This window comes from Centruroides vittatus, unplaced genomic scaffold (assembly GCF_030686945.1).
Source record: "Centruroides vittatus isolate TY-2023 unplaced genomic scaffold, ASM3068694v2 contig_272, whole genome shotgun sequence".
Classification (NCBI taxonomy): domain Eukaryota; kingdom Metazoa; phylum Arthropoda; class Arachnida; order Scorpiones; family Buthidae; genus Centruroides; species Centruroides vittatus.
In genome coordinates, this window is record NW_027121732.1 from 262,378 (window position 1) to 288,558 (window position 26,181).

A 26,181-nucleotide genomic window follows, 5' to 3' on the forward strand; every position below is an offset into this window, starting at 1 on the left:
ATGCAAATTATCACCACCACCAAGGCAAAACAGAGAATGTCATACGCTGCTAATGAGCCCAGACATAATAATTTTAGAGAAAGATGGCAGCAATGATAGTAAACTTGTTTGATATAAGTTCTAATCAGTATCATCAATTAATTAGTAATAAATAACTATGAGCCTTGTTGGCTTTATTGTACAGCTTCATCACACACCTTTTGATTTTTATTCACTAATGCATGATGTCCCGGAATGCATTTTGGCTTTCTTTTAGAAGTGTTTTAATTATAATACCATGATGTTGAGAGTATATATGCAACCTGGCTGAAGAGGGCTGTTGAATAAGCCAAAATGCATTCTGGGACCGCATTAGTGAATAAAAATCAAAAAAATGAATCTGTACTTATAACAATAAGGCCAATGAGGCTCATAGTTATTTATTACTAATTAGTGTGTAAATCGCATTTATCATTTAAACAGGTGAGGATTATCATATAAAATATATTTAGTGATCTATTATAGGAATGTAGATCTGACACTCCTCTCCATACTGTAAAAGGAAAAGACAGCTTAAAAAGCTGTCTTTTCCTTTTACAGTATGGAGAGGAGAAAGGATTCTGGTCTGCAGTACCCAAATACACAGGAAATAAAGACAATCCTGTTTTAGAAAATGTGTCCTGAACTGTTTTGAAAAAATTTCCACAAGACACTCAGTAAATTATTTAAGAAGTTTTGGAAGCTCACATACTTCGAAGATCATGTGAATTATCTTCTTAAGTTAACAAGGAGGAAAGATATTCACTGGACGTGCGCCAATCTGAAAGCAAGAGAATCCAATCTGTTAAATACAGTATTTAACAGGAGGATACTGAACTTCTCATTTGAAAAAAATCTAGCAATGAGTTGCATAACTTTCCTGGCTGTTTAATAATTATAAATCTCATCTCTACCCTTAAAATATAAAATTAAATCTCATAATAGATTTTGTTAAGTTCTTTATGTATTTTTAAAGATCTGTAAATGCTAGCAAGAAGTAAAATCTTCATTAAACCCAACCCCACACAAGATGTGACATGTGACCACCCTCTATCTCCCCTCCCCATCACCAAAATTTAATATCATTAATGCCACTTATACTGACCGTGCCAAATTTTCTTTCTTAATCTTCACCCCATCCTGAGATATTAAACAAAATAGATGCCAACATACAAAAATAAAAAAATTTCACGTGTATTTTACGTTTTTGGGTTCAAGGGTCTCAAAACATGGAGATCTGAAAAAAACTTGGAGGGTCATATTTGACACAATTTCACAACTTTCCCTTGTTATGTATACATAACAGCTGGGAAAGTAAAAGTCAGTTTTGTCTATACATGGCTTGCAAAATAGACATCAGTAGGTATGTTCTGCAATAAATTGAAGCACTTCAAGTTATTTCCAACCAAAACTAGGGTAAGGTACTTGTTGCTTTTAGTGAAAACTACAATGAACAAAACAAAAATTGGACAATTTTTTATTATTTCCCAGCTTTTATAGAATGTAACATAGGGAAAGTATGGTGATCAGTCAAATATAAAAAAAACCTTTCAGCATCTATTTTGCATTGTAACATACACAGAATTTTGTATCTTACAACTGGATGAACAAAGACTTTTAAAACTTGATGGGGTTAGCATCAATTCCCCATATATAGAAACATTAAATTTTGATGGTTAAAGGTCAAAGGGGTGGAGGAGATCATAAGGCATATCTCAAGTTGGGTTGGACTTGACTTTACTTTTTAACCCAAAAAACTTTTATAAAAAGATGTAATTGTTTAATCTCATAACAGAAGGTAACACACAACTGAAGTTGTGCAAAATCCCTTGTCAGGTTTGACAAGATCGTGGCAGCATTGGTGACCAAATATGCCGATCAGATTGTTTTCAATCATTACAAAATTGTAATGTTCAACATCAGAATATACAGGGTGTGGACAATAGCTAATATGTAGCATAAGCAAGCCAAATACAAGTGCAAATCAGTATAGTTAATTGGTACTGGGCTATATGATGGCATAGTTATTATGCACCCCCAACCCTCTCCTCTCTTGGGGCCATATTCTGTCTTGACTTTTACAGAAGATTACAACTTCATAATTTAAGTTGTGCTGCAGAGTATTTCAAAATTAGTGCAAAATGTTTTTTTGTCTAGGTAAAATATTCAGAGGAAGCAGGATGTCATCAAAAGTGGATGGGAAAATTGCAAGGCTTCTCTGCATGGCCTTGTGTGTTGTACTGTGTATAAAGTGTTTTAGAAAGCCCATGCAGTTTTTAATGGTGTCTAACTGCTTTCCCTTTGAGATGTTTTGTCTGTTTAAAATATTCAATGTTCTTTTACGACTTTAAACCGTGCCACTATTTTTGGAGGTGAGATTAGACCTTATGAAAAGAAGGGGCAGAGCGCATGGCAACTTTTCCATCAAATATCCCACTACCAATCAACTTTACTCTTGCATACTTGCATCTGCTACGTTTAACCCTGTATATACATCTGATCATTGGACAGAGGTTGTCATCAAAAACTCCAAGAAAAAAATTGCAAGTAGTGCAAATGAAAAGAAAGATTTTTGAACAGATCTGCACTTCAGGAATGCAACCAAGAAAAACTAGACAGAGGCATGTTTGAATTCAATGCTGAAGATGAGCACATGCTTCATGACAGAAAGATTTACAATTTTATGCTCAAAAGTATACAGGCAGACAGTGTTGACATGGTTTGCATACTGCATTGTTCAGCTCTACTATGGAGCTAATGGCAAGTCTGAAAGTGATATGACACACAGTAAGCATATGTTTGTAGAATATGCTTATGTTGAAATTAAACTGGATACTGTATTCTGATTTGGAAGAATGTAGAGAACATTCTGTACAGCAATTATTTTTTTGCAATTCTGCCTTTTAAAGTACAAACAGCAAAGGAATCTTTATTTGTATTTTTCCCAATAAAACCAAATATTTTAATTGCACTGTTAACCACCAAAACGTTTTCCCTTGTCTGCTCTTCAAGTATTAATCTTACACACTTACTGTTAGAACAGTTGAAGGACTTTTACAAAAATAACCTATATTGACTTATAAATGCACTTCTATCTTATGTTCTTTCAAAATAGAATTTTGTGAAAATTTCAATTTTTAGCAGGAAAAATTATTTAGAAATTTTTAAATGTTATGTTTTATTTTCAGATAACCAAAAGATACTTAAACCAAATCTTAGAGCAGCAGCAGATTATTTTCTTAAAGGATTTAGAAAAGGAGAATTTGGCAGAATGTTACTAGATGAAGATATGTTATGATGTAAATATTCTTTAATTAAAAACATATTTTAAGCTACATTGTGTTACACAACATAGTATTAATATTGCAAACTCTGACAATATTTCATTAATTTCTGTTATAAGATATGAACCTTTGCAACACTGGCGGGCCAAATGTCAAAGAACATCTTGCAAAAATTGAAAATTTTTATCTGAAATTTATTGTAATAGAAAACAAAATCTGTATTTAAATTAATTTTATTGTATTAATAAAAAAGAATGACTAAGATTTATAAATACAAAATCACCAACACATATTTCCAGTTTTTTTTTTTTAATTAACGTTTTTATCGACAGCTATACAAAGTTTCCCAACCAATAATAATTACTGTAAGTTATCAATAGTCTTTGCTAACAACCATCAAATAATGTTTTTTCATAAACAAAATTTTTTTGATCCGTCACATCGAGAAAATTTTCTGGCTAGAGTGTCATAAAGAAATGGAGTAACAAAGGTGGACGTAGGAAAGAACATTTATCATTAGTGCTGTTATCACATTCAGTATTTGGAACTAAAACGCATTCGTGAAGAGTCAACAATAGAGGTAAAGTACCCATTAATATATATTTGTGTATATTATATTTATATATATATAAATAAACATTTTGAAGCATCAAAACTTATTTGGTTTACCAAAATGATATATTGCACAGCTACAGCCAGATAAAAATGACCAACTTATATTGCGAGCGCACTAGACATACGTGTTGCTTCTAATTAGATTATTTATATTTATCAACTGTCAACTAAAGTCTTACTAATTGGTCCAGTTTTTTTTCCTGGATATCACTTGCTGTTTCATATTATGTACTTGTGTTCGAAAGTCAACTAGATGCCGAAGAAAGATGGCGACGACACAAGCTGCCACGGAGTTTCTAAATTGGTTCTAAATGTTTATCTTGGCTATCAGGGTAGACTTAAATAAACAAATTCGAAAAATAAAACGTAATAAGACTTCTTTTTAACAAAACAAAACAAAATATAACTTGGTCAAGATGAGTGACAATTAAATGGAATCATGTATGCATATATTCATACATACAACATGCAGACCACAGCTAGTATTCGTTACTTAGAATTAGGTGTGATCCGTCATACTTTGTTATTTTCCTGGTGGACAAATACCAACGTACTATATACAGAATGATGTCGACGGCGGGCGCGTGCGATTCCTCCGAGGTAATGTTCCGTTCGCCCGCCGCTCCGCGTCGACTCGGACGAAGACGTCTCTTCCACCCTGGCAAAGCCACGTGCCTTCTGGAAAGCGGGAAGACGGTGAACCCGAACGGTTCAAAATACATATTGTATGAATGATAAGATGAAGCTGTGAAAAAACAAGGAATTGGGACTAAGGGAAAAACAAGATTCACATGGTGAATATGTAACATAATGTCAGATTGTCTTCAGGACTTGTGATTGGATGTTAACCATGTTAGTCCTTCGTATAGGCCATCTCCAGTGGTTGCACAAGATGGCTGAACGTACCAGTTACGATCCCTTATTCGAGTGAGTCCTAACTTTTCTTGAATTTCATGAGGCTTCATTGCTGCAAAACAGAAAAAAAATCAGAATTATTAAAATTAGGAATACGTTAAAAGTTTTTTAAAATTTTGATAAGTTATTTATCTATTTTTAAAATTTAAAGAAAATCATTTTTCTTACGTACAAAAGAGATAATTTGCATTATTATTATTAAATGTTATCCAAACAGGCAACTCAGCAGACCCAACCACCGATGGTCAACTTTCTATACTTCTTATGTTAAAGAAAGTCGGTGGCCCGACCAATCAATGATGGGACTACCGATTCGGAAGTTAGTGGCACCGAGATCACTTTGTATCACGATATGAATCGTCGATGACATTGCTATTTAAATTACATTTCAATGCGCATGTGGGAAAGATAATATTTCTGTTTTTGGTACATGCCACAGTTGAATTTAAATCAAATTAATTAATAAAAACCATGTTTAACTGACATTCACATGATATAACCAAACTCTTAAATGCCATTTATATTTCATGCAAGCAATCATAGTTTAATCTCTATTTATAGAACTTCTTTGTGAAGTGTTAGTTTTGGTTTTGGTTGGCAGTGACAGAACATATTGCTTTTAATATATATATATATAGAACAGATATAGATATATTATATTGCACTGCATTTATAGACATTTTCATGGATGAAATACAGCTGAAAAGGTACAAAAAGGTTTTGTTTTGGGAGTTGGGAATGGATTGTTTTACATTGTTTCTTATGGAAAAATTTATTTTGGTTTGAGAACAAACCAATTTCCAGACAACTTTTAGGAACAAATTAAGTTTGTGAACCGAGGTTTGACTATAGTTTATATCAATACAGGTCCTGAAATGCTTCCTTCATCACCTTCATCCAACCATGCATCAAATCAGAATCAAGCAGATTTAAGTTCATGTACCAAAATTAGGAGCAATTGGATATCTTGTGATGCAATTAATTAAATTAGATTTCAGAGTATTCTATAAGAAAAGATCAATCCAGAACACAACTGAAGCTTGCAATTTCTGCTTACCGTGCAGATGCACTTTCTCCAAAATATTCTGAATTAATTATTTTGATACACGATCACGGCTTAAAATTTTTCATCAAATTTCCCTATTTAATTGTGATGTTAAGTTTTAAACATTATCTAAATGCAATCAATAGGATTAATGTTGCTAGGTTTATTCCCTAGCATTATATTTTTTATATATAAACTGTATTACTTTGCAGATACATATATATGTTATAAATGCCAAAGAATACTTATATTTATATTTTTATACTTATATTTTATATTTACTAAATGTAATTAACGCCGGCCACGAATTTTTATTAATTCTTTACTTTAAAAGTGTTATATTATGAATGTGGCGATAACACCAGATGACGCTGTTACCTGATTTTACATTTGTTCTGCGGAGGCTGTAGCCTCAAAGGAAAGGTCGTCTCCGAGATTATGTGAATCGTCTAAGGACTGCCGATGGAGTGAACGGCGAAAAAGAAAGACAAAAGCAAAGTTTTTTTATCTTTGTATGTCATAGTTATATTTTATATTTACTAAATGTAATTAACGCCGGCCACGAATTTTTATTAATTCTTTACTTTAAAAGTGTTATATTATGAATGTGGCGATAACACCAGATGACGCTGTTACCTGATTTTACATTTGTTCTGCGGAGGCTGTAGCCTCAAAGGAAAGGTCGTCTCCGAGATTATGTGAATCGTCTAAGGACTGCCGATGGAGTGAACGGCGAAAAAGAAAGACAAAAGCAAAGTTTTTTTATCTTTGTATGTCATAGTTATATTTTATATTTACTAAATAGATATTGAATTTGAAATTTCAATTATAATTAGCAACAAAATGTTAAGTAATAAATTTAAAAAGTTATATTTACCATCTGGTAGATCTTGTTTATTAGCAAATACCAATATTATAGCATCTCTCATCTCTCTATCATTAATTATCCTGTGCAATTCTTGTCTGGCTTCGTCAATCCTGTCTCTGTCTGCACAGTCGACGACAAATATTAATCCTTGAGTTCCTGTGTAATAATGCCTCCATAATGGTCTGATTTTATCTTGGCCACCTACATCCTAAGAAGCCATTTAAAATTACATTAAAGAATGCTCATTAATAGTCTGTGTGTGTGTGTGTATATTTTTTATATACATACATTAATTAAAATAATTCATTTCAGTACACTTAGTAATAATTTTATATTACTTTTTCCTTTATGAAATCAACTTCTTACTAAAGACCACACACAAAACAAAACTTTTCTTTGCCTTCTCCCAACTTATATTCAATATGAGATAAATATTTAATAATTTAAAAACTCAATTTAACTAGTCAAATAAACTTCAAACTTATTACAGAATATTTTGCTGACTGAACGAAAACCTGTACATAAAATAATGGACTCTCACATACATCATCATCAATATAATATAGGAAGTTCTCGTGACATGCATGAGTGTACAGTAAACGTGTTAACGAGCAACTTAAATAATTACTCCTCTCTACAAAGCAAAAGCAAATACGTTATTTGATTAGCTGAATTTGAGGACTGTATTTAAAAGTTTTAGAAATAATTGTATTTAAAAGAACATATTAAATTTCTGATCATAGAACTAAAACATGATTTAATACTACTATTTATATAATAATAAATAAATAATCAACTGAAATAAATATACTACTACTAGAAGGATTCACCCTCACATGCTTTACTTGCTCACCCCACGGACTATACCCTTTTGTTCAAAAATTTCACAGCAATTCATATATTCTCAGTGCTGCCATTTCTATTTTTTCTTTCCTGGCCACTGTAGGATAGCCTGACCTCCCTGCTTGCTTCACTCGCCTCAAAGGCTTCAACCCTTCACTCCCAATACAGACCGTTTATAAATTTTGATGAACTGTTACACATTTATTTTAATGCAGAATCCAACAAACATTCTAGTCAAAGATGAATTTGTATATTTTCATTGTAAAGAGTTTTAGTGATGTTGAATGAGAAATCAATTACTGTGGGACACAATAAGATAATAATGTCCAGAATAGGAATAAAATTTAATTATTAACTATTCTAGAAACTGAAGGGAATGTCAGAAATTGTTGCTGGAGCATATTTTAAGATGTAAAGTTTATCTTAACTTTTTCGATTAGGATATAAAATCTTATTTCGCGTTCCCGTTGTCGTGCTTATTCTAACAAATTTTAAGTAAAGTTATTAAATGAGGATATATTCATAACCATAAGATGAAAGTAATTGACAAATTAGTTTAATCACTTAGTACTGGAAACAAACAAAAAATGAATGCATCAAGTGATTTATTTGCTTCGAGCTAGCTCTAGATAAAAAGAAAAGAAGAAGAAAATGCTTATATGTGTATTTCATTCCGATAAGTCTAAGAGGCAAGTGAATTTTCGTCTAATGTTTATAAATGCAACACCATAGACCTACAATGATTTAATAATTGTCTTATTAGATGCAAGATGAATTTCTTCGAGAAACTTTTCTCAAAGTATCGTGTCTTGTTTGGTATTAAATATAGAAATTACTTAAAAATTACGAGTTTATTGACTTCACTAAGATTTAATTTTAATAAGAAAAACACAGTAATTTTTAAAAATATTAAAATTATAGCTTTCCTTTTAAAGAAAGCTGTAACTTGAATTTTAATTTAAACAACAAACATTTTAAGACGTGTTCCCCATTTTTAGAAAATATATTTTACAAATCGTGTTGACGGAACTAAATACGTTACATAATACACACAAAACAGAGTTAAATAAATGAAATTCTTGTAAAAATTCTGAATTTTTAAAGAAACCTCGGGATTTGGAAAATTTCTGTTTATAGGTGGATAAACTTTTAGATAAAAGGAAAATATTAAAAACTTAATTGCTAAATGTAACTTCCAGCTGAAAAACAAGTACATTACATATTCTTCGAAAGCAACCAATTTAAATTTATAGATTATTTTTGTTCAAAACAGTTTTTATACTTTTTTTGTAACATCAAAATCTTTTAATTTATGAAGATAATTTTTTATTTGCAAATAAAAAGAAGTTGTAATGCATTTGCATGACTTTCTGAGCACCAAAACAGGGGACCAGGAAGGAAGTACTATCATTTTCAATTATGGTTTGATAAAAAAAATTTTAATAATAATAAAAGCATACAAGGAGTAATTTTGTTAAATTTTAAAGAAATTCCTCTATTTTTCAGAAAAAGAATATTTATGTTTAAAAATCGATTATTATAGAAGCATTCCACAATAATCCATTTTTCTGGCTCAAAGTTAAAATTTTGTGTGGTGCCATCTATGAATTTTATAAATTTTATTAAAAAAATAATTTTTATATTATTAATTTTTATAAAAGCCTTACTTTGCAGATAGGGGAAGTTTTTAAAAAATTATAAATGCCGTAAGTAAAATTTTCACAAAATCTTATCCCACTCAAGATATGATCCTGACACCCCTACCCCTTGACTTGTAATATTACCAATGCTCCACGTGTAGAAATATTCCTGCCAAATTTCAAAATATTTGTTCCATGAGGTCCTGAGATATGAAGCAAAACAAACAAAATTTTGTTTCCCCCCCTTTTTACATGTTTTTGGAAATGGGACCTTAAAATATCAAGAAAGGCCGAAAGACCCGAGATCAAAGTTTGTCCAATTACAATACTTTCCTCCTCTGTTACTTAACAGCCAGGAGAATAAAAATCATGCATTTAAAAAACTATTTCCATTAAAAGTTCTATAATTTATTTAATTTAGCTGCCAGTAGAAAAGTAGATCCTACCATTCATTCAAATAGTTATCATTAGCGAGGTTGAGGCCGAAGTTTTTAATGCAAAAACGTGTACGTCGGACGTTCCGCGCCACTTTCCTGTAAGCCTAGAAATTTGGCAATGGCCTTTGGAATGTCGAGCACGATTCCACTGACTTTCCAAACACCATTGCCAAACTTCTAGGCTTACAGGAAAGCGGCGCCAAACGTCCGACGTACACGTTTTCGCGTTTTAAACTTCGGCCTCAACCTCGCTATTAATTTTCCATTCTTTTTTTGATAAATATTCTTCCATAAAATAATATATTTATAAAACATGTTACGTAAGATGAAACTGACCTAGGAATAACAGAAATGTTTTTCAGCAAAGCAACCAATGTACTTTTAGGATGATGCTTTAATTATTAATTATTTACTAACATGCAAACTAAATATTTGAAAACATGTTATCCAATATAAAATATTTAAAAAGAACTTACCCAAACATTAAACTTTACATTTTTATAAGTTACAGTTTCTACATTAAATCCTACTGTTGGAATGGTTGTTACTGATTGACCTAATTTTAATTTATAAAGAATTGCTTAAATGATTTAAGGAAATTTAATGTTCTTATAAGTTAAACTTTAATGTAATACCACAAATCAAAAATTTCACTTTATAATTAAACAATTTACAGATGTAAAACTAATTAAATTTCGACGTATCTAAAGAATTGAGCTTCCGAAAATCTGATTTTAAAATATTTCAAATCTAGGAATGCGTGTTAAGTGTAACTTGCCAAATTCTTTAATGTAACATAAATTGTTAATAATTATAAGCTGGATAAATGCCAATAAAGTTCACTCCTCTCTTCTTTAATAATTTCTATATGTATTAAATATTCAAATATTAAAAGTTTCTAGAATGCAAAATTGCCATTACGTTAATGTTTATTTTATAACGCATTCAGAATTGAGAATAAAAAGTAGCAATTTATTAAATTTAAATGTAATCAGCACAATTCTAATTTTAAAAACAGATTTTCGTAAATAATCAAAATTGTATTAGTAATGTTTATTAAGATAGTAAATGATAAAAATGTGATAGCTCTGCCAAAATATAAGTTACATAAACTACTAAATGATTTAATAATTGTTTTTTTTTTTTGGTACTTAAACAGTTTCTACATTCCTTTTTTTAAAATTAAACAGCAAATGAATTCTAAAGAGCACTAAGAGGGTCAATCCATATCTATCGTGGCTTCGGACAGGCTCACAATGAGATGGAACACCCACAAAAAAATTCCTAGGCGGTTGCTCGTCTAGATTCAATTCCCATTCCCCGGAGCAATGGGCTAACACATTAACTGCCTTAGCCATCCAGCCGTCTATTATGTTACATTAAAAGTATTAAGAAATAATATTGTATACTGGTAGCACAGTTAATAATAGTTTATTGCAATGCATTCTGTTTCCATGGTATTAGCGATCAACAAAATAATTATAAAATGAATAAATCATTTTAATTAAGAAATTGTCATCGATATAATTTAAATTTAACTATTTTCATCAATGTATGTTTATTTTCTATACATATTAGCTTCTACGATTCTTTTAATATTCAATACAGAATTTTTCGTTTTAATAATTAATGTGTATTTATTAATATTAATCATATTCGCACTCGCATTAAACGTACACATTTTAAAATGTAAACTTTTATAAACGTATAGTCATCAATATATGTATTTAACATTCTTCCTTAGTTACAAACAAAATTTCGTATCGAAAGTAAAATGGCCGGCTTAAGTGCAAATTCGATATTTTATTACATTAAATCAACTGAATAAATCACGATTCTTGTTTAGATAAAGTACGAAAGCCGAATTTTTTATAAAGCTTATAAATTTACTTTGTTGCTTAAAAATTATAAAGTATGGTGTATAGAACAATATTTGATTGAGAATACTGATGATAATTTTTATCTGTGCATTACATAATTTATATTATAACGTCGGCAACTTATTCGATTCCTACAAAGGAATTTTTTACCGTATATACTGTATAATGTCTAGTCTAATGCAATTTATAAAACATTTTTTAATGCAGAAAATGATGTTCTCAATATATTAGTTTTTGAAATATTCGTTAATAATTCTACATGTTAGAAAAGTAAACTTTTAAAAAACGTAAAAAGGATACTAGTCTTTCCAGCTGCATCAAGTCCTAACATTAAAATTCTCATCTCCTTATTTCCAAATATCTTGGATAACAACTTCCCCATCTCATCAGACAGCTATGATAATTTCTGAAAGAATTTAAGAATTTAAGTGTTACTATTATAATAAATATAATAAATTATGATAATTATTTCATATTTAAATATATTTTAAAAATTATTTGTAAATATTCTTGTTCAAAGTCTCTTTCCTCATTCCAGTTTGTGATCTGATGACATTAATTTACAAACATTTTTGTTCCTTTATAATAAGTCTATTATTTTCAGTTTATTTTGTCTTAAAACACTGCTTTGGTTTACGTTATTATTGTTTTCGTCGACTCAACTTGTCTATTTTGTTTTTAATGTTCTATTTTCTACATCCTTTTAAATATCGATTGTCTTACTGTTACATATTTTAATACTATTCTCATTTATAAATACTGAAACTTCATTAACTGTATATATATAAATTACATTGGCCTCACTTACTGACCAATTCAAGGGCATAGAATGCTTGAATGGAAGCAAAATTCTTCAAGAAAAAAGAATATATTCGAAAGGGAATGTCGATTATATAATTTTAAAAATTAAATTGAGTTACATTCTACAAGGCATTAACGTTTAAGCCTCAACACCTCACGGATCATCGTAGCACCAAACAATAGGTGTTAAGTGCCAGCTTCCTATTTTTGACAGATATTTATTGATATTAATTTATTTCACATTATTTTAAATTACACTACTTTCTTTTGTCTTACTGTTGATTATGTTTTTATTAAAAAAATTTTGCATACACTCAAACCTGTTTTTGTGCGGTCTTTTTTTGTGCAATTTGTTTTGTGTGATTTTTTGTGTGCGGTATATGAATTTCAATCAAATTGGTATACTGCACAAAAATAATTGTACAAAACACATTGCACATATAAAAAATCGCACAAAAAAAAGACCGCACAAAAACAGGTGAGTGTATAGATTAAGTAACTGTAAATAATATTAGCATGATATATTGTTTACAAAGTATTATAAATTTTAAAAAGTATATTGAGCATTGGATTAAATCATAAAAGGCAGCTGTCATGGTTTTTTTTTTTTTTTAAATTGGCTTTTAAAATTTTAAATAGCTTGAATAACAAAATTGAATGAGACTAAATTAATAGCGAGGTTGAGACCGAAGTTTTAAACGCAAAAACACGTACGTCGGATGTTGGAAAGTCAGTGGAATCGTGCTCAACATTACAAATGCCATTGTCAAACTTCTAGGCTTACAGGAAAGCGGCGCCGAACGTCCGACGTACACGTTTTCGTGTTTAAAACTTCGGCTTCAACCTCGCTAATGTCTTATGACACGTAAATGTATACATAAAACTTATTTACAGTTTGTAAAAATTGTAACAGAAATAAATTTAATTATAACCTTCAAATATCTTTTTGTTTAACTAAATGTTTTTTATAAAAAATTAAAATAATTAGAAGTTAAATATTAGGAGCGGAAAGGATAACTTAATCAAGTAAAGATTTTAATGATAAAAGCAAATTGGTAATTATTGTTAAATATCGATTCACTTTGATAGACTAAATTACAGAAAATTATATTAAAAAAATAATATAAGTTCTAATCCAAGATAAAGTATTTTCGAATTTTTAAACCTTTGGGGAAAAATTTTTAAATAACTTATTTCGGAAAATATGTTTAGACATTCTAAGAGTTATTTTGCTTTAGGATAGATACTATAAATTCTTTATTAGGCAAAGGACGGAAGATAATTGATTGCCTTAAAAAATTCATTCACAAAAGTATTGATTTATTTATAGGTCACACATTATAGCATATTTCATAAATTTCTTGTACAATACATCTGACAATTATTTCAAGAATATTTTCCATTTTCAATTGAGCAGTTGGCGTCAATATTTTATTATACAGAAATATAATTTAGATTAATATAACAAATGATAAAATTATGTTATAGTTAGGAATCATTGTAGTTTTGATTGATGTTTTGTCACAATAATTTTATATTTATATGAACTGAATGCTTAAATTTAGAATCTATAAAGTTTTTTAATAAAAAATTCAATGTAAACTTTAATTTAAAAGTTTTCGGCTATCATTTATTTTGTGACAGAACATATTTATTAGCAACATAGTCAAGACTTAGTTTAATTATTTACAAGATTTACTGTTTAATATTAAGCTGCGTTTGTTATAAATATTGTATTATGCATTATATCAACATTATGAGGTATAAATAAAATATATTAAATATACATTAAACTGGATATTAAATCCAAATTAAAATCAAACATAAATTAAATGAATAATTCAGCTCTACCAAAGTTAATGTTGAAAGAACAAGGAATTACCTCCTTCAAATAAGAACCCCAGAACAGCAACGACAAAAAATATAGTAAGAGATATAATAAAAAGTAACACGTAACAGAAAATAAAAACAAAAAACGGCTTAAAAATACATGGTATATAAAATTATAATTGTAGAATTTGGATGCGTAAACCTAATTACGTTTACAGCAGCTGAAAATGTCTGTTCGTTCTTCAAATCCATTGCAGGCCGATAAAGGTTGATCTTAATTTGTATAAACAATACTTTAACATACTGAATTAAAATTTAAGCAAAAAAATCTAAATGGTAATTTTTGATAAGAATACAGGTATACCTCGAGTTACGTTCTCGATTATACGTCGTTTGTCAAAAAAGTATATGGAAAAATAAAAATCAAGTTTAAGTCATTTTATTCGACTTTACATTCGTCCGCCACAAATATTGAAGTCGTAATATCACTAGAAAAGCGTTGAAAGCACGTAAAATTATATTAAAATATGTACATTTACAGTAAATGTTAATATAATCATCATAAATCCTGGAGAACGAAACATGAAAACATCTGTGTTTCTGTGTTGTCGTCTTATTTAGCGGTCTTTAAGTGCTCATTATCGGCATTTTCCACCGTAGTTTCGACTTATGTCGTAACTACACGAGTAAATTCGACTTACGTCGCCTCTCCTGGAACCAATTACCGATGTAAGGCAAGATATACCTGTATTTATTACTGAAAACTAAATTTACAGAAAAATGTAATTGTTTATTGTCTAGTAGCGAAACCAATACTTTATATTAATAAAAACTTGAACGTTTTAATAAGATTTGTGATTTAAATTGTTCTAAAATATGAAAATTTATTTACATTTCCAAACTTGTACACTGTTGGAACTCCCAATAAGTAAGTTTAATTATGAAAAATTAAGAAATTAATTAAATCTATTAACACACAAACATATTAAACAATTTGATTGATTTTGTTTTCTAATAATCAAAATTCCAATTCAGTATGTATAGTTTATAATTAAAATACAAAAGCATTCACATTTGCAAATTTATTGACATGTAAGCATATTAATTTAATTTCATTTATTTCTTGATGTTTAAGATAAACTCATACACTGTTAGAACTACCGACAGATAATTTTGAAAAAATTAATTTGCATTGTCTAAACTAATTCAATATGTATTTTTAATCAAATATTAAGCATTTTATTATTGCAAATCATTAGCATTTATAAGGGTAAATGACAACTTTCTCTTCTTCAAATGAATTTCTCTCAATAACTGCCATTCGACTCAAAACTGCTCTCGGAATTTTACTTAAATTCAATCAAGCAATCTCCCAAAACTTTATAAAATTTCTAAACACAACATTAATTAAAGCAAAGTATTATTTATATCATCAGTAGACCTCATTAGAAATGTGTGTTTCGAAAATATTTTCAAAATAATATAAAATTTTTATATGACACACACGAATTAATAATCAAATGATAAAATTACAGTCGATGGAAATTCTAGTTTTATAGACTGCCATTAAAAGGACATTAAAACAATTAAAATGTGTATAACTTAAAGGTTTATTAATTATTATTAATGTTGTTATTATTATTATTAAGTTACGTGTTATCTGAATTAATGTGTCCCAAGACGTTATCTGAAATTACGACAAACAATTTCTACTGTAGTTTAATTTTTAAACTTATAAAACAAAAGATTACTGTATTCAATGAATGATATTTCGTAATAAATCTGCTTTTATTCAAACAGTTTATTTTGATAATCTATTAATTCTGTTTATTCTATCTTTTATAATTAATTATTAGCCAAGAAATAAAGTATTTCGATATTAATTAGATCTTGTGTCTAATTGCTGTACTATTTTTCTTTCGTACTTTAGTTAATTTTTAATTTTGCTTAAAACTAATTTTCCTATTACATCCTAAGTTATAAATTTTTTAATAATTTCAGTATGAAAGCTTTATTCTCAAAATATAGTCTTTATCTGTATAGTACAATGCAGAATAGTATCTATCTACATAAACTTAATATGCATCAATATGTTATTTAAAATACAATATACAAAACATCTGGCCAATGTAAAATGATTAGAATTGAAAGAGTACATCTAAATAGTGAAAAAAAAATCTTGTCAAAAATTTATTATTATTCATACACCTGTTCATGTCATAGATTCATAATATATCGAAACTTTATTTGCTATAAAGTTTCAATAAATGTGATAACTAATAAACTTTATAAAAACAATATGAGATGTATTTGCTGCTTCTAAGCAGATTGCTTGAAGATGCCATACCGTTTGAAACTTGAAAACAGTGATTTCAAAAGATGTAATAAATATAACAATTGGTTTTAAGAACAAAAGATACATGATAAAATTCTACGAATAAGACTAGACACCAACCAAATGCCGAAACTCCATCGGGCTAGTTTAAGGCTAATTACTAAATGAATTACGTACCAATTTGGCTCTAGAGGTAAACGTTAGGCGACATGTCGTATTAACATTAATAATTATAATTTAATCACTCTTGAAATTTTAAAGTTTCAAGAGTGAAATAGTCATGTATGCACATGTAGTAAGAAAACAATTTGATTTTAAGGAAATTACAATCTCACAAACAAACGAATATTTCTTAAAATAGCTGTAGAAATGTATACCAATAAAAGAAGTGTTCCGTCTACAAACAGTGCACGAAATCACCAAAATGATAGCATAATTTTTTTAATAAAAATGTTACGTTTATAAATTATTTCAGAATAAATTTATACTGTGCCCTTTAGGGTAAAATTACTATCGTAATTTACTTGCTCTCGTTTTCTTCATACTTTAAATTTAAATCTTACCTCAAGAATCCCAAAATCCAAATTATCGCAATCACCAAGATCATCAAGTTCAGATCTTTATTGTATAAACAAAAATTACTTGAAAATTCAAAAAAAAAACCAAATAAAAGCACTTTTACATAAGCAAATGTTGATAAGATGATAAATTCTTGAGAAAGTGAACAATCCAATTTTTTATCTTCGGAAATTTATGCTTCTGATCTAAAATTATTAATTTAATCTAAATCATTCTATTTCATTCAAATTTATATCAAGATTAGCCTTCGTCGTATACTTAAAAATTATAATAATATAATTAATCGTCGTCGTCTTAAGCAGATACAAATTATCTTTAAAAAAATAATTTTTTGAAAGATACGGAAAAAATTTTATGTTAAAAAACAACAGATTCGAAATTTTCTATCTTGAGATTTAGTCTCGATGCTTTCAAATTGTGTTTTATTATCTTTTACTCTAACTTAGAAAAACAAATAACTTATTTATTGATTAGTCGATAGAATCGTTATTTTATTACTATTTTAATATAAGGACGAGTAGACTATGTAGGGATTATTATTAACAAGTACAAACAAGTATCTAGAAAACAAACATTTTAGTGTATTAGGAATTGATGCGGAATATTAAAAACAGAGAAACACCCGTAAAATCATTGGAAAACAACTTTAAAATGTTAATAGTCTTCCTATTTTATAATATAATTTTTGTCATTTACATAATGAATTTTTAAATTCCATCAGTAACAATCTACTACGTAAAGCTATAAAAAAAATTTTAATTATTAATTTATTTTAAAGTCCGAATTTTAAAATTTAATTTGAAAGAAATTAGATGTTTGTTGTTTAGATTGAATACAAGATTTTCAACATTTCCTTCTACTAAAAAAATGAGAAACTAGAACACTTAGGAAGATTATATATTTAGATATTCTAATGAAGGAAATTTAGCTGATGAGATTAGTAATAGAATAATAAAATTGAATGGTTAAATTTATAGCATTTCAATTGAAAAAACAATCATCTTTTTAGTGAAAAAGCAATGCTATTACAAGACCCGTTTTAAAAAATTTTTGTTTTACTCTATTTTACCTTAGAGAAAAAATCGAACAAGAATACGATAATAAAAAGCCGAAAGTGATGGGCATTAAAAACTTTAGAAGAACGGATAGAATAGAAATAATAACAGAAATAAAAAGAGATATTCAATGACGTTAAAAAGAAATGAATAAAAAAAAATTAATTAGATTATTGATACAGTCTAAAATCTATGATAATTTAAGTGTGTAGATATATATGTGTATATGTAGAATGGGTAATTACAGATCGGAAAACAATTTCCAAGTAACGACTTCAATAAGCATGGATGCATGGCATTAGAAAAACAATGAATAATAAAAGAGTGGACACAGAAATAAGCTAGTAAATTGAATGGAAATTCAATGTGAAAATAATTTGCGAGTAGAAAAACTGGATAATAAGGATAAAAATAAAAAACATTGCGATTGTTAAAATTATATTACATTTTTGACATCCATCATCATTGTAACAATAATGTATGATGATTTTATTCACAAAGTTAATGAGATTTATACATTTTTTCAACGTTAATTTAAATTTCTTTCAAAATGAAAAATTTGGATGGTACGATTGATATTTATGAACGTAAAATATACATTCATTTTTTCCTTTTATCTCAAAAATGTAAAAATATTTGAATTTTTAACTTACATCTTTATGTAAGAACTCAATATATACAGATTTGTATACAAAAAAATATAATACGCAAGTTCAAATAGTGACCGAATTTAATTATTATCCATTTATTTACGAGAATCTCATCACATTAGAAAGCATTCTTCTTCATTACTAATACAAATTCCAAAATGGTTAAGCAAAAGTAGATCTTTAGTAAATGGTAAATGGTATACATATAAAATAGTATACTTATATAGCATTACAATATAATTATATTCTTTCACAATTCATTAAAAGCAGAATTGGCAATTTAATTCATGCAAACGTATCGATATGTTTGCGTGAAATTAAAAATTGTAATACCAAAAAAAATATTCAAAATAAAAAGAGAGATAAGTTACAAAAAAATTCAGATGTTGCTTAGAAAGTTGAATGATTTACGTATTTAAGAACTTCTTGTACTGTTGCCAGAATTAATATAATACAATAGGCCTAATTATAATTATTATACAGATATAAACAATCTTCTATAAGTTAAATGTATAAATTACTGTATTGTTTTTATAACAAATCTGATAAAATGCAATCATTAATTTATATGAATAAGCCACACATTAATATAAGTTATAAAGAGAATTAAATGGAAATTGTTAAAAAACTTAGAAACCAGAGACATTCTTTCAAGCATTTTTTTTAACATTTTGGATTATTAATCATTTAACAATGTTTATCCTATTCTTGTTACACTTCAACCATATTTTACAGAGTTCGGGAATTAACACAATCATTAATATTACAATTTTTATTTGCAAAGCATACTTATTATCTAATATAAGTTAACCGTTTAAAAGCTAGATTATTTTCAGACTAAAATTAAGTTAATTTTTAATTAAATCTTGGAATTTGACTTGAATTAGTCAGAACGGCTGCTATCTTAAAGATGTATTTAACTATTTGAATGCCCATCAGTGGTTAAATGGATAAAATGACAACGCTGGGTAAAATAACAATGCCTCTACTAACCAATAGGCTGGCTGAATGAAGCTTCAAATTCTTTCCTATATAAAACATCTAAATGGGGCAAATTTGTCATAAAAGAATGTTCCTGGGGTACCTCACCTGGCAGATTGATCTTAGGTTGTATTGCCTTCTTCCATGGTTTTGCTTCAGCTGCTACAAGAATTTTGACAATATTAGGCAATAATTATAATTATTTGCTTTTTTGTCCTATGTTTTAATTAATCTTCTTAATAGCTATTTTGAATTTGCTATTGACTTATCACACCACAGTTTTCAATTGGAAAGCTCGCCGAGATTTTATTAAATCAATATGTACATTTCGGGCCGACTATTACCCTTCCTCGGTTAGTTTAAGTCCTTAAAATTTATTGCAAATTCAAAATAGCTATTAAGATGATTTATTAGGCAATAATTTTATTTTAATCAAAATTAACATCACTTCTTTAAAATGTATTAATCAATCAAATAATTGCTATTTTCATCAGTAATATAATACAATAATTTCAAATATACAATCTTATTTAAGCTATTACAAGTCGGATTATGGTTGTATGCCAATATTCAAGAAAATTCCAAGGGGAAAAATTTAAAAAAACATTGCGAGTTGGTTTTGAAGATTTGTAGGAACAATGCTAAAAAATACTTTTAAATATTTTTAAAATAAGTTTATATTTTATGTTTTAAACTCAAATAGGCCTATAAATTTAAATGTTTTTATTTAATAAATCTTACTAAATTAATATAACTGAAAAAAATACTAACAACTTTTTTGATTGTTTTGTTAATGTAAAAATAAAGGAGTTATGATTCAAATATATATTCTCAATGTTACTTAAAAAAAGAATCTTAATAAATACAGTAGGACCTCACTAATACAAAGCAAGATAGTTCAAAATCCAAGTTAATCCAAATGGAAGGGAAAAAGAAAACATCTAAATCACTCTCTCTCTCTCTCTCTTCCAAACAAACAAAATGTGGCCGTTGTGCTTCCTGGTGCTGACCAGAATAGACAGTGCATATAAAACTTCAAAATAAACTAAAAATAAGGCTAGTCTCTAGCCTCTTCGTTTCTACACGATCGTACACTTACAAAGACAGGTTGAAGACATCCAAATATGAACTAAATTTGTCAACTTTCAAGAAAGTGAGACGCTTCAGTCATCGTGACAATACAACAGACTCATCTAACTACAGTTTATTGAAAAACACCATATTAACATTTAAAAAACAAAATACATTTGGAATAACTCAAAATACTTGCCGATCTGAACAGATCTGGGCACCAATTACTTCAGTTTAGTGAGGTACATTTTATATTAAAACAATGTATAAACAAACAAAATTTGAACAATTGGTAAAAACAAACGAGACAAATCAAAAATTAACTTAAAAATTCGAGAAATTAAACTGTTTAATATGATTACGATTTACTGAAATTTATATAATTTATTTTAAAATGGATTAAGTAAAACTAAATAAATAATGAGGTTAACAAATAACAGGAATTGAAACATTCTTTCGCAAGCTATAATGACAAATATTTCTAACATTTATACAAATAATTTCCAGAAATATAACTACTTTTTTTCTTACTTAAATTATTATTATATTATAAATTATTATAAATTACTTAAATTTATAAAAAAAAAAAAAATTCTTTTTTTTCTATAAATTTTTCAAGAATCGTAAAACATTATTTAAAATTTTCTTTCGAAAAAAGAAATTATTTTAAAATTATAGAAATCATTAGATTAAGAAAATCATTGCAAATAGATATTTTATATAAGAGCAATTTTATAAGTGGTTCTTACATAATATATCTATTTACATTTGATTCTTATTTTTATTAAATATCTATTTGCAATCATTCGTATTTTTGCTAATCATTAAATGGTGATAAATATGCTACGGTAAGGTTTAATGGATACATGATACACCATTTTTGAAATCAAGCTATCATTTAACAACTTAATTTCATTATAACATTAAAAACTTTTTAATTTTTCGTGTACAAATAATTACGTATTTGTAAAAATTTATAAAATTAATTCAGTTTGCTAAAGGATATAAAATTTTAATTAGCGGGAAACTAACTTTGTAATCAATAATAAGGTATCGTTCGTACTGATGATTATTTTGTGATACGCTTGCTTTAAATACAATGGTGTTATATATAATTAAAAATACAGTATGTATCTGTTTAAAATTTCTTTAATTTTATAGAAAATATTGTCAAAATTTTCTATATATATTTTATAATAATTTTTTTTCTAGTTAACTAATATTTGAATGTTTTAAAAATTTATTTCGGATACGAGTAACTATAGACTGAACGTGTTTTTTTTTTCCATAAGACGATAAAAATTTTCTCGGAAAAAATTCCTATTGATTTTCTGCAAAAAATTCTATATAAAATATATACATAAGCTTTGTTAAAGACTTAACAATTCCATTAAAAATATCAACGGAACCTACATTTGAAGTATTCGTTAAAGATTTTATTAGATTAATTAGTATTAAAACTGTCTGGATATCTTATTAAAGAAATTTTTATGTTATGATACTTAATGAAATTGTACTTAATTTGTGTAGAAATTTAAGTGGCTAAATAAATAGAATACAAGGTTATCATTGTTCTTGCAAATTATACTTAATTTCAAATTAATTTCTACTGAGACATTTTTGTCTCATTGAATTTGATTAAAAATGGATCAATACAATTGAATTTATTTGCTTTCTTAGTAAATTTTGATACAAATACCAAATAGTGATGAGGTCATAAAATAATTATATTAAAAAATGCCATTGAAAAGATAAAATTTTTTAATACTTCTTCTCTAGAAATATGTAACAGACAATTACATGTACCAGAAAAGTTCAAAATGTAAATTGATATGTGTATATATATACACAAATTCTTTATTATATTATATTCCCTATACTTAAAATTATAACAAAAAGAATTGGTCTTACAACAGATCTAATAGCAAAAGTAAAACTAATTACTCATGCATTTCTGAAAAGTAAACAAAAAATAATTACAAATAGAAATAAGTAATGCATACTGAACTACTCAAAACTCAAACATAAAATGTAAAAAATATATAAATGATAAAGGGCACCAATCCGTATATAATTGATATTTCAGAAAAAACACTTAACTGCAAAACTTTTTTACAAAATTTTATCGATTTTTGATTAATCATATTAAAAAGTTTGTAAGTAATTACAGTAAACCTCAATTTAACCAATCCCGACTCCACAGACTTTAGATTTAATGGACAAGTTTTATAGGAAAAGTTTAAAATCTTTTTGTTATTCATAAACAGACAGTCTAAAAGGTTGAAACAATAAGTCGGTGAGTATAAATTACTCACTATTCATTATTATTTTATTCATACTTAAACAAAACAACATTTTAACACACATACAGTATTTATTAAGAACCTAATATGTTTATAAACACATTTGATTTAGTGGATTTTCGGCAATGTCAAACACTCTTTTCTCCTAATTAGTCTGTTAAACTGAAGGTTTACTATATAAATATTTTGTTATGATTAATATACATTTATAATTTTTCATATAACGTATTTCAAATCAATCCCATTGTTAGAATTTAAAATTTATAAGTCGAAAAAAATATCTCCAATTTTTTTTATTTATATTCCATTCCTCTCTTATTTCAATTTCATGCTATTTATAATATATTATTCATGATAACAACAACTGCTTTTGTGTGAACTTTTCATTTGAAATTATCAATAAAATTTCTCAATTAAATATATAATAGGCATATATCTTATTTATTAAAAAAATATGATAAATATAGTTAAACAAATGTTATTTTTATAAAATTAAAATTTTATATAGTTTATTTCATAATTGAGTGATATTAATTTAACAATTTTTGAATATAACAGAAAAATCATAATAAGAAATATATTAATTCCAAAAATTTATTTATTATATATATAATCTCATAGATTACTATTTAAATTTTTAAAATTTAATTATAAGATAACTTTGAACACTAAGAACTATATATTGACCTAAAAAGAATTAGTAATTTCTATTGTAATAGCCTGAGATCCATCTAATAACATCCTCAATGTCATTATATCTTCACTTCAACCATGAATGTTTTAAGGATATAGCGTATGATAAAAACTACATAAAATGAACCAATTTATCTTCTAGTACTTACTGCTATATAAGAATTTCCAAGGTTTTTCTCGAGCTTCAAAAACAACGTATAGATTTTAATGCTTAATTTTATATCGCCAATATGACTCACTGAAATTGATATCGAAGATTTCATAATTTTAAATAAATTGTATCGTATTAAAATTTCAAATTATATCCATTAAAAATTCAGAAATTCTATAATACAATACTCCAAAGGCTTCTTAACACCAATAATTAGATAACATATAAGAAAATGCAATTTTTTTTTTACTAAATTATACTCTATTTTGAATTTTACTCATTAAAAATTCAATAGAAAGAAATTTATTCAAGAAAATAGAATTAAACAAGTGAATTATTAAACATCCCAGCTATATAAAATGACTTCAGGTACAGTTAGATTCTACGGCATTATGTTGGTGTCTGTATAAATGCCATTGATTCACTGGAAATCTATACTTTATTTCTAAATTATCATACATAATCATCAATACTAAACTGGGATTGAATATCAAAAATTTGATATATTGTTTATAATTATTGTAAATATGACAAGATAATTGACAAGATTTTCTACCCAGTTTATATATTATATTTTTTAAATAAAATACTAAACCAGATAAAACACAATACAAAATAATATATCCAAATATAATATTGATTGAAATAAATTTCACATTCTTGTGTCTAGACAATGTAGAAAACAGTCATAAAAACTATAATAGATTTTAAAAACTTAAGATCAAAAGCATATAACTAAAAGCACGTCAAATTCATTTCAATACTATCTTATCAAATTCTCAAAGATATTTACCCGCCACTAACATCGGAAATCACAGACAATTTTCGGTATCATTATCGTGATTAAATTCATAACATTACGAACGAGTTAAAAATTAATTTTTAAACACTTAATATAAAATAATTATTGCAAAATGAAAGGAAGATAACACAAAACCGTGGTAAAACCTGCAATGATATACAGCCCTAAGGGTGCAACTATGCAGAGGCGAATTTAGTAGCAAGCAAGAGGTTGTGAGTGGTATAGTTCTCACAAAGGAAACCATGCACGAGCGAGAAGTGAGAAATATTGCTGGCAAAAGCAAATTCTGGTTCTCGCACATATCCGACAGGGTTTGATATTTATCGCGTCTCGCCTCTTCTCGCTCATTCACATCTGCATAGTTGCACCCTAAGACAGGGGTAATTACAAGAGCCAAGGTAAAGAAGGCAGAGACGGCAGAGACAAGAATGTCAAGACCGATTGCGGCGTGACAAAGAAGGACAGAATTAGGAACGATTACACAAGAGGAACGGTCAAGGTGGGTCCTGTAAGTAAGAAGTTGCAAGAAAGTAAATTAAGACGATTTGGACACGAGAAAAGCAAGGATCGAAAAGTTGGAAGCGACAGGAAGGAGGAAATAGGGAAGACCAAAGCCAAGATGAAGAGGATTTGGGAGAAGGATGGAGGCGAGAGGATGTCCTGGATAGAGAGAAGTGGAAATGATGACCCCATATAAACATGGGAAAAAGCTAAGACAAAGAAGAATATAAAATAACTAAACTCGAATATATAAAAGCCAATTATGGAACATACCAAATATTCTAAAACCAAAAAAATGCTTCTTAACTAAATTCCGATGCATTTGTCAACAGCCAGCGTTACTTTACAGGAATTCTATCATGTAATAATGAAATTCATTAATATAGCTTAATTATCTATTAAAAACACTTTATAAGCATAAATCTCAATCTCATACTTCCTAAACAGATAAAAAAAAAAAGAGAGAGAGAACAGGTTAACCTACAAAGCAAGGCTTATAAGCTACAATTAAGGTAACTCCTCTAACACCTTACTTTTCACCCTAAATGGAAATTAATGTATACAAACTTCCACACTTCAAACAGGATATAACAGAATTTCGCGGTAAATATTAAATGTAATTTAAACCTAATATTAGGGTTAGGAAAAAATCATCATTTTCCGCTTAAATGTACGAATTAATTTCTATTTTATGCATAAAACATGATCGGATTTGTTTATTAACTTACAGAACAACTTATTCCGCTTTGTATTCCTTTCTTTTTAAGTTTTTTTTTCAACTTTCCGGTACACACCCAACCTTAACGTATTTCTTCCATTCCTTCTTCCTTTCAATCACCTCGTTGTCATAACAACGGAAGTAATTCCGCATCAAGTCACGTGCT

At 27.7% G+C, this 26,181-nt stretch overlaps 3 protein-coding genes across 5 annotated transcripts in view; 2 read left to right on the plus strand and 1 right to left on the minus strand.

Annotated features, from left to right (window-relative positions):
- The window catches only part of LOC136971770 (mitochondrial GTPase 1), a 38,618-nt gene extending 35,037 nt beyond the window's left edge, over positions 1-3,581 (plus strand). The window contains exon 11 of the mRNA XM_067266263.1: positions 3,207-3,581. Within this exon, the coding sequence (XP_067122364.1) occupies positions 3,207-3,316 (110 nt within the window). The 3' untranslated portion in view covers positions 3,317-3,581. The remainder of the gene's footprint in view (positions 1-3,206) is intronic.
- A 13-nt stretch (positions 3,582-3,594) lies between these two features.
- Positions 3,595-26,181, minus strand: LOC136971769 (ADP-ribosylation factor 6). 3 transcript variants are annotated; one of them, XM_067266260.1, is made up of 6 exons: positions 26,026-26,153; positions 22,759-22,801; positions 11,846-11,951; positions 10,142-10,245; positions 6,755-6,953; positions 3,595-4,884 (listed from the first exon to the last, which is right to left on the minus strand). In XM_067266260.1, the coding sequence occupies exons 3-6, from the start codon at positions 11,925-11,927 to the stop codon at positions 4,742-4,744; spliced, it is 528 nt and encodes a 175-aa protein (XP_067122361.1). In that variant the 5' UTR covers positions 11,928-11,951; positions 22,759-22,801; positions 26,026-26,153; the 3' UTR covers positions 3,595-4,741. The 3 variants fall into 3 exon arrangements, with proteins under 3 accessions (XP_067122361.1, XP_067122360.1, XP_067122363.1); XM_067266259.1 differs by lacking the exon at positions 22,759-22,801 and having other exon boundaries at positions 26,026-26,181; XM_067266262.1 differs by lacking the exons at positions 22,759-22,801; positions 26,026-26,153 and adding an exon at positions 19,885-19,924.
- Positions 25,039-25,493, plus strand: LOC136971799 (uncharacterized). The gene is made up of 2 exons (XM_067266300.1): positions 25,039-25,107; positions 25,188-25,493. The coding sequence occupies exons 1-2, from the start codon at positions 25,039-25,041 to the stop codon at positions 25,491-25,493; spliced, it is 375 nt and encodes a 124-aa protein (XP_067122401.1).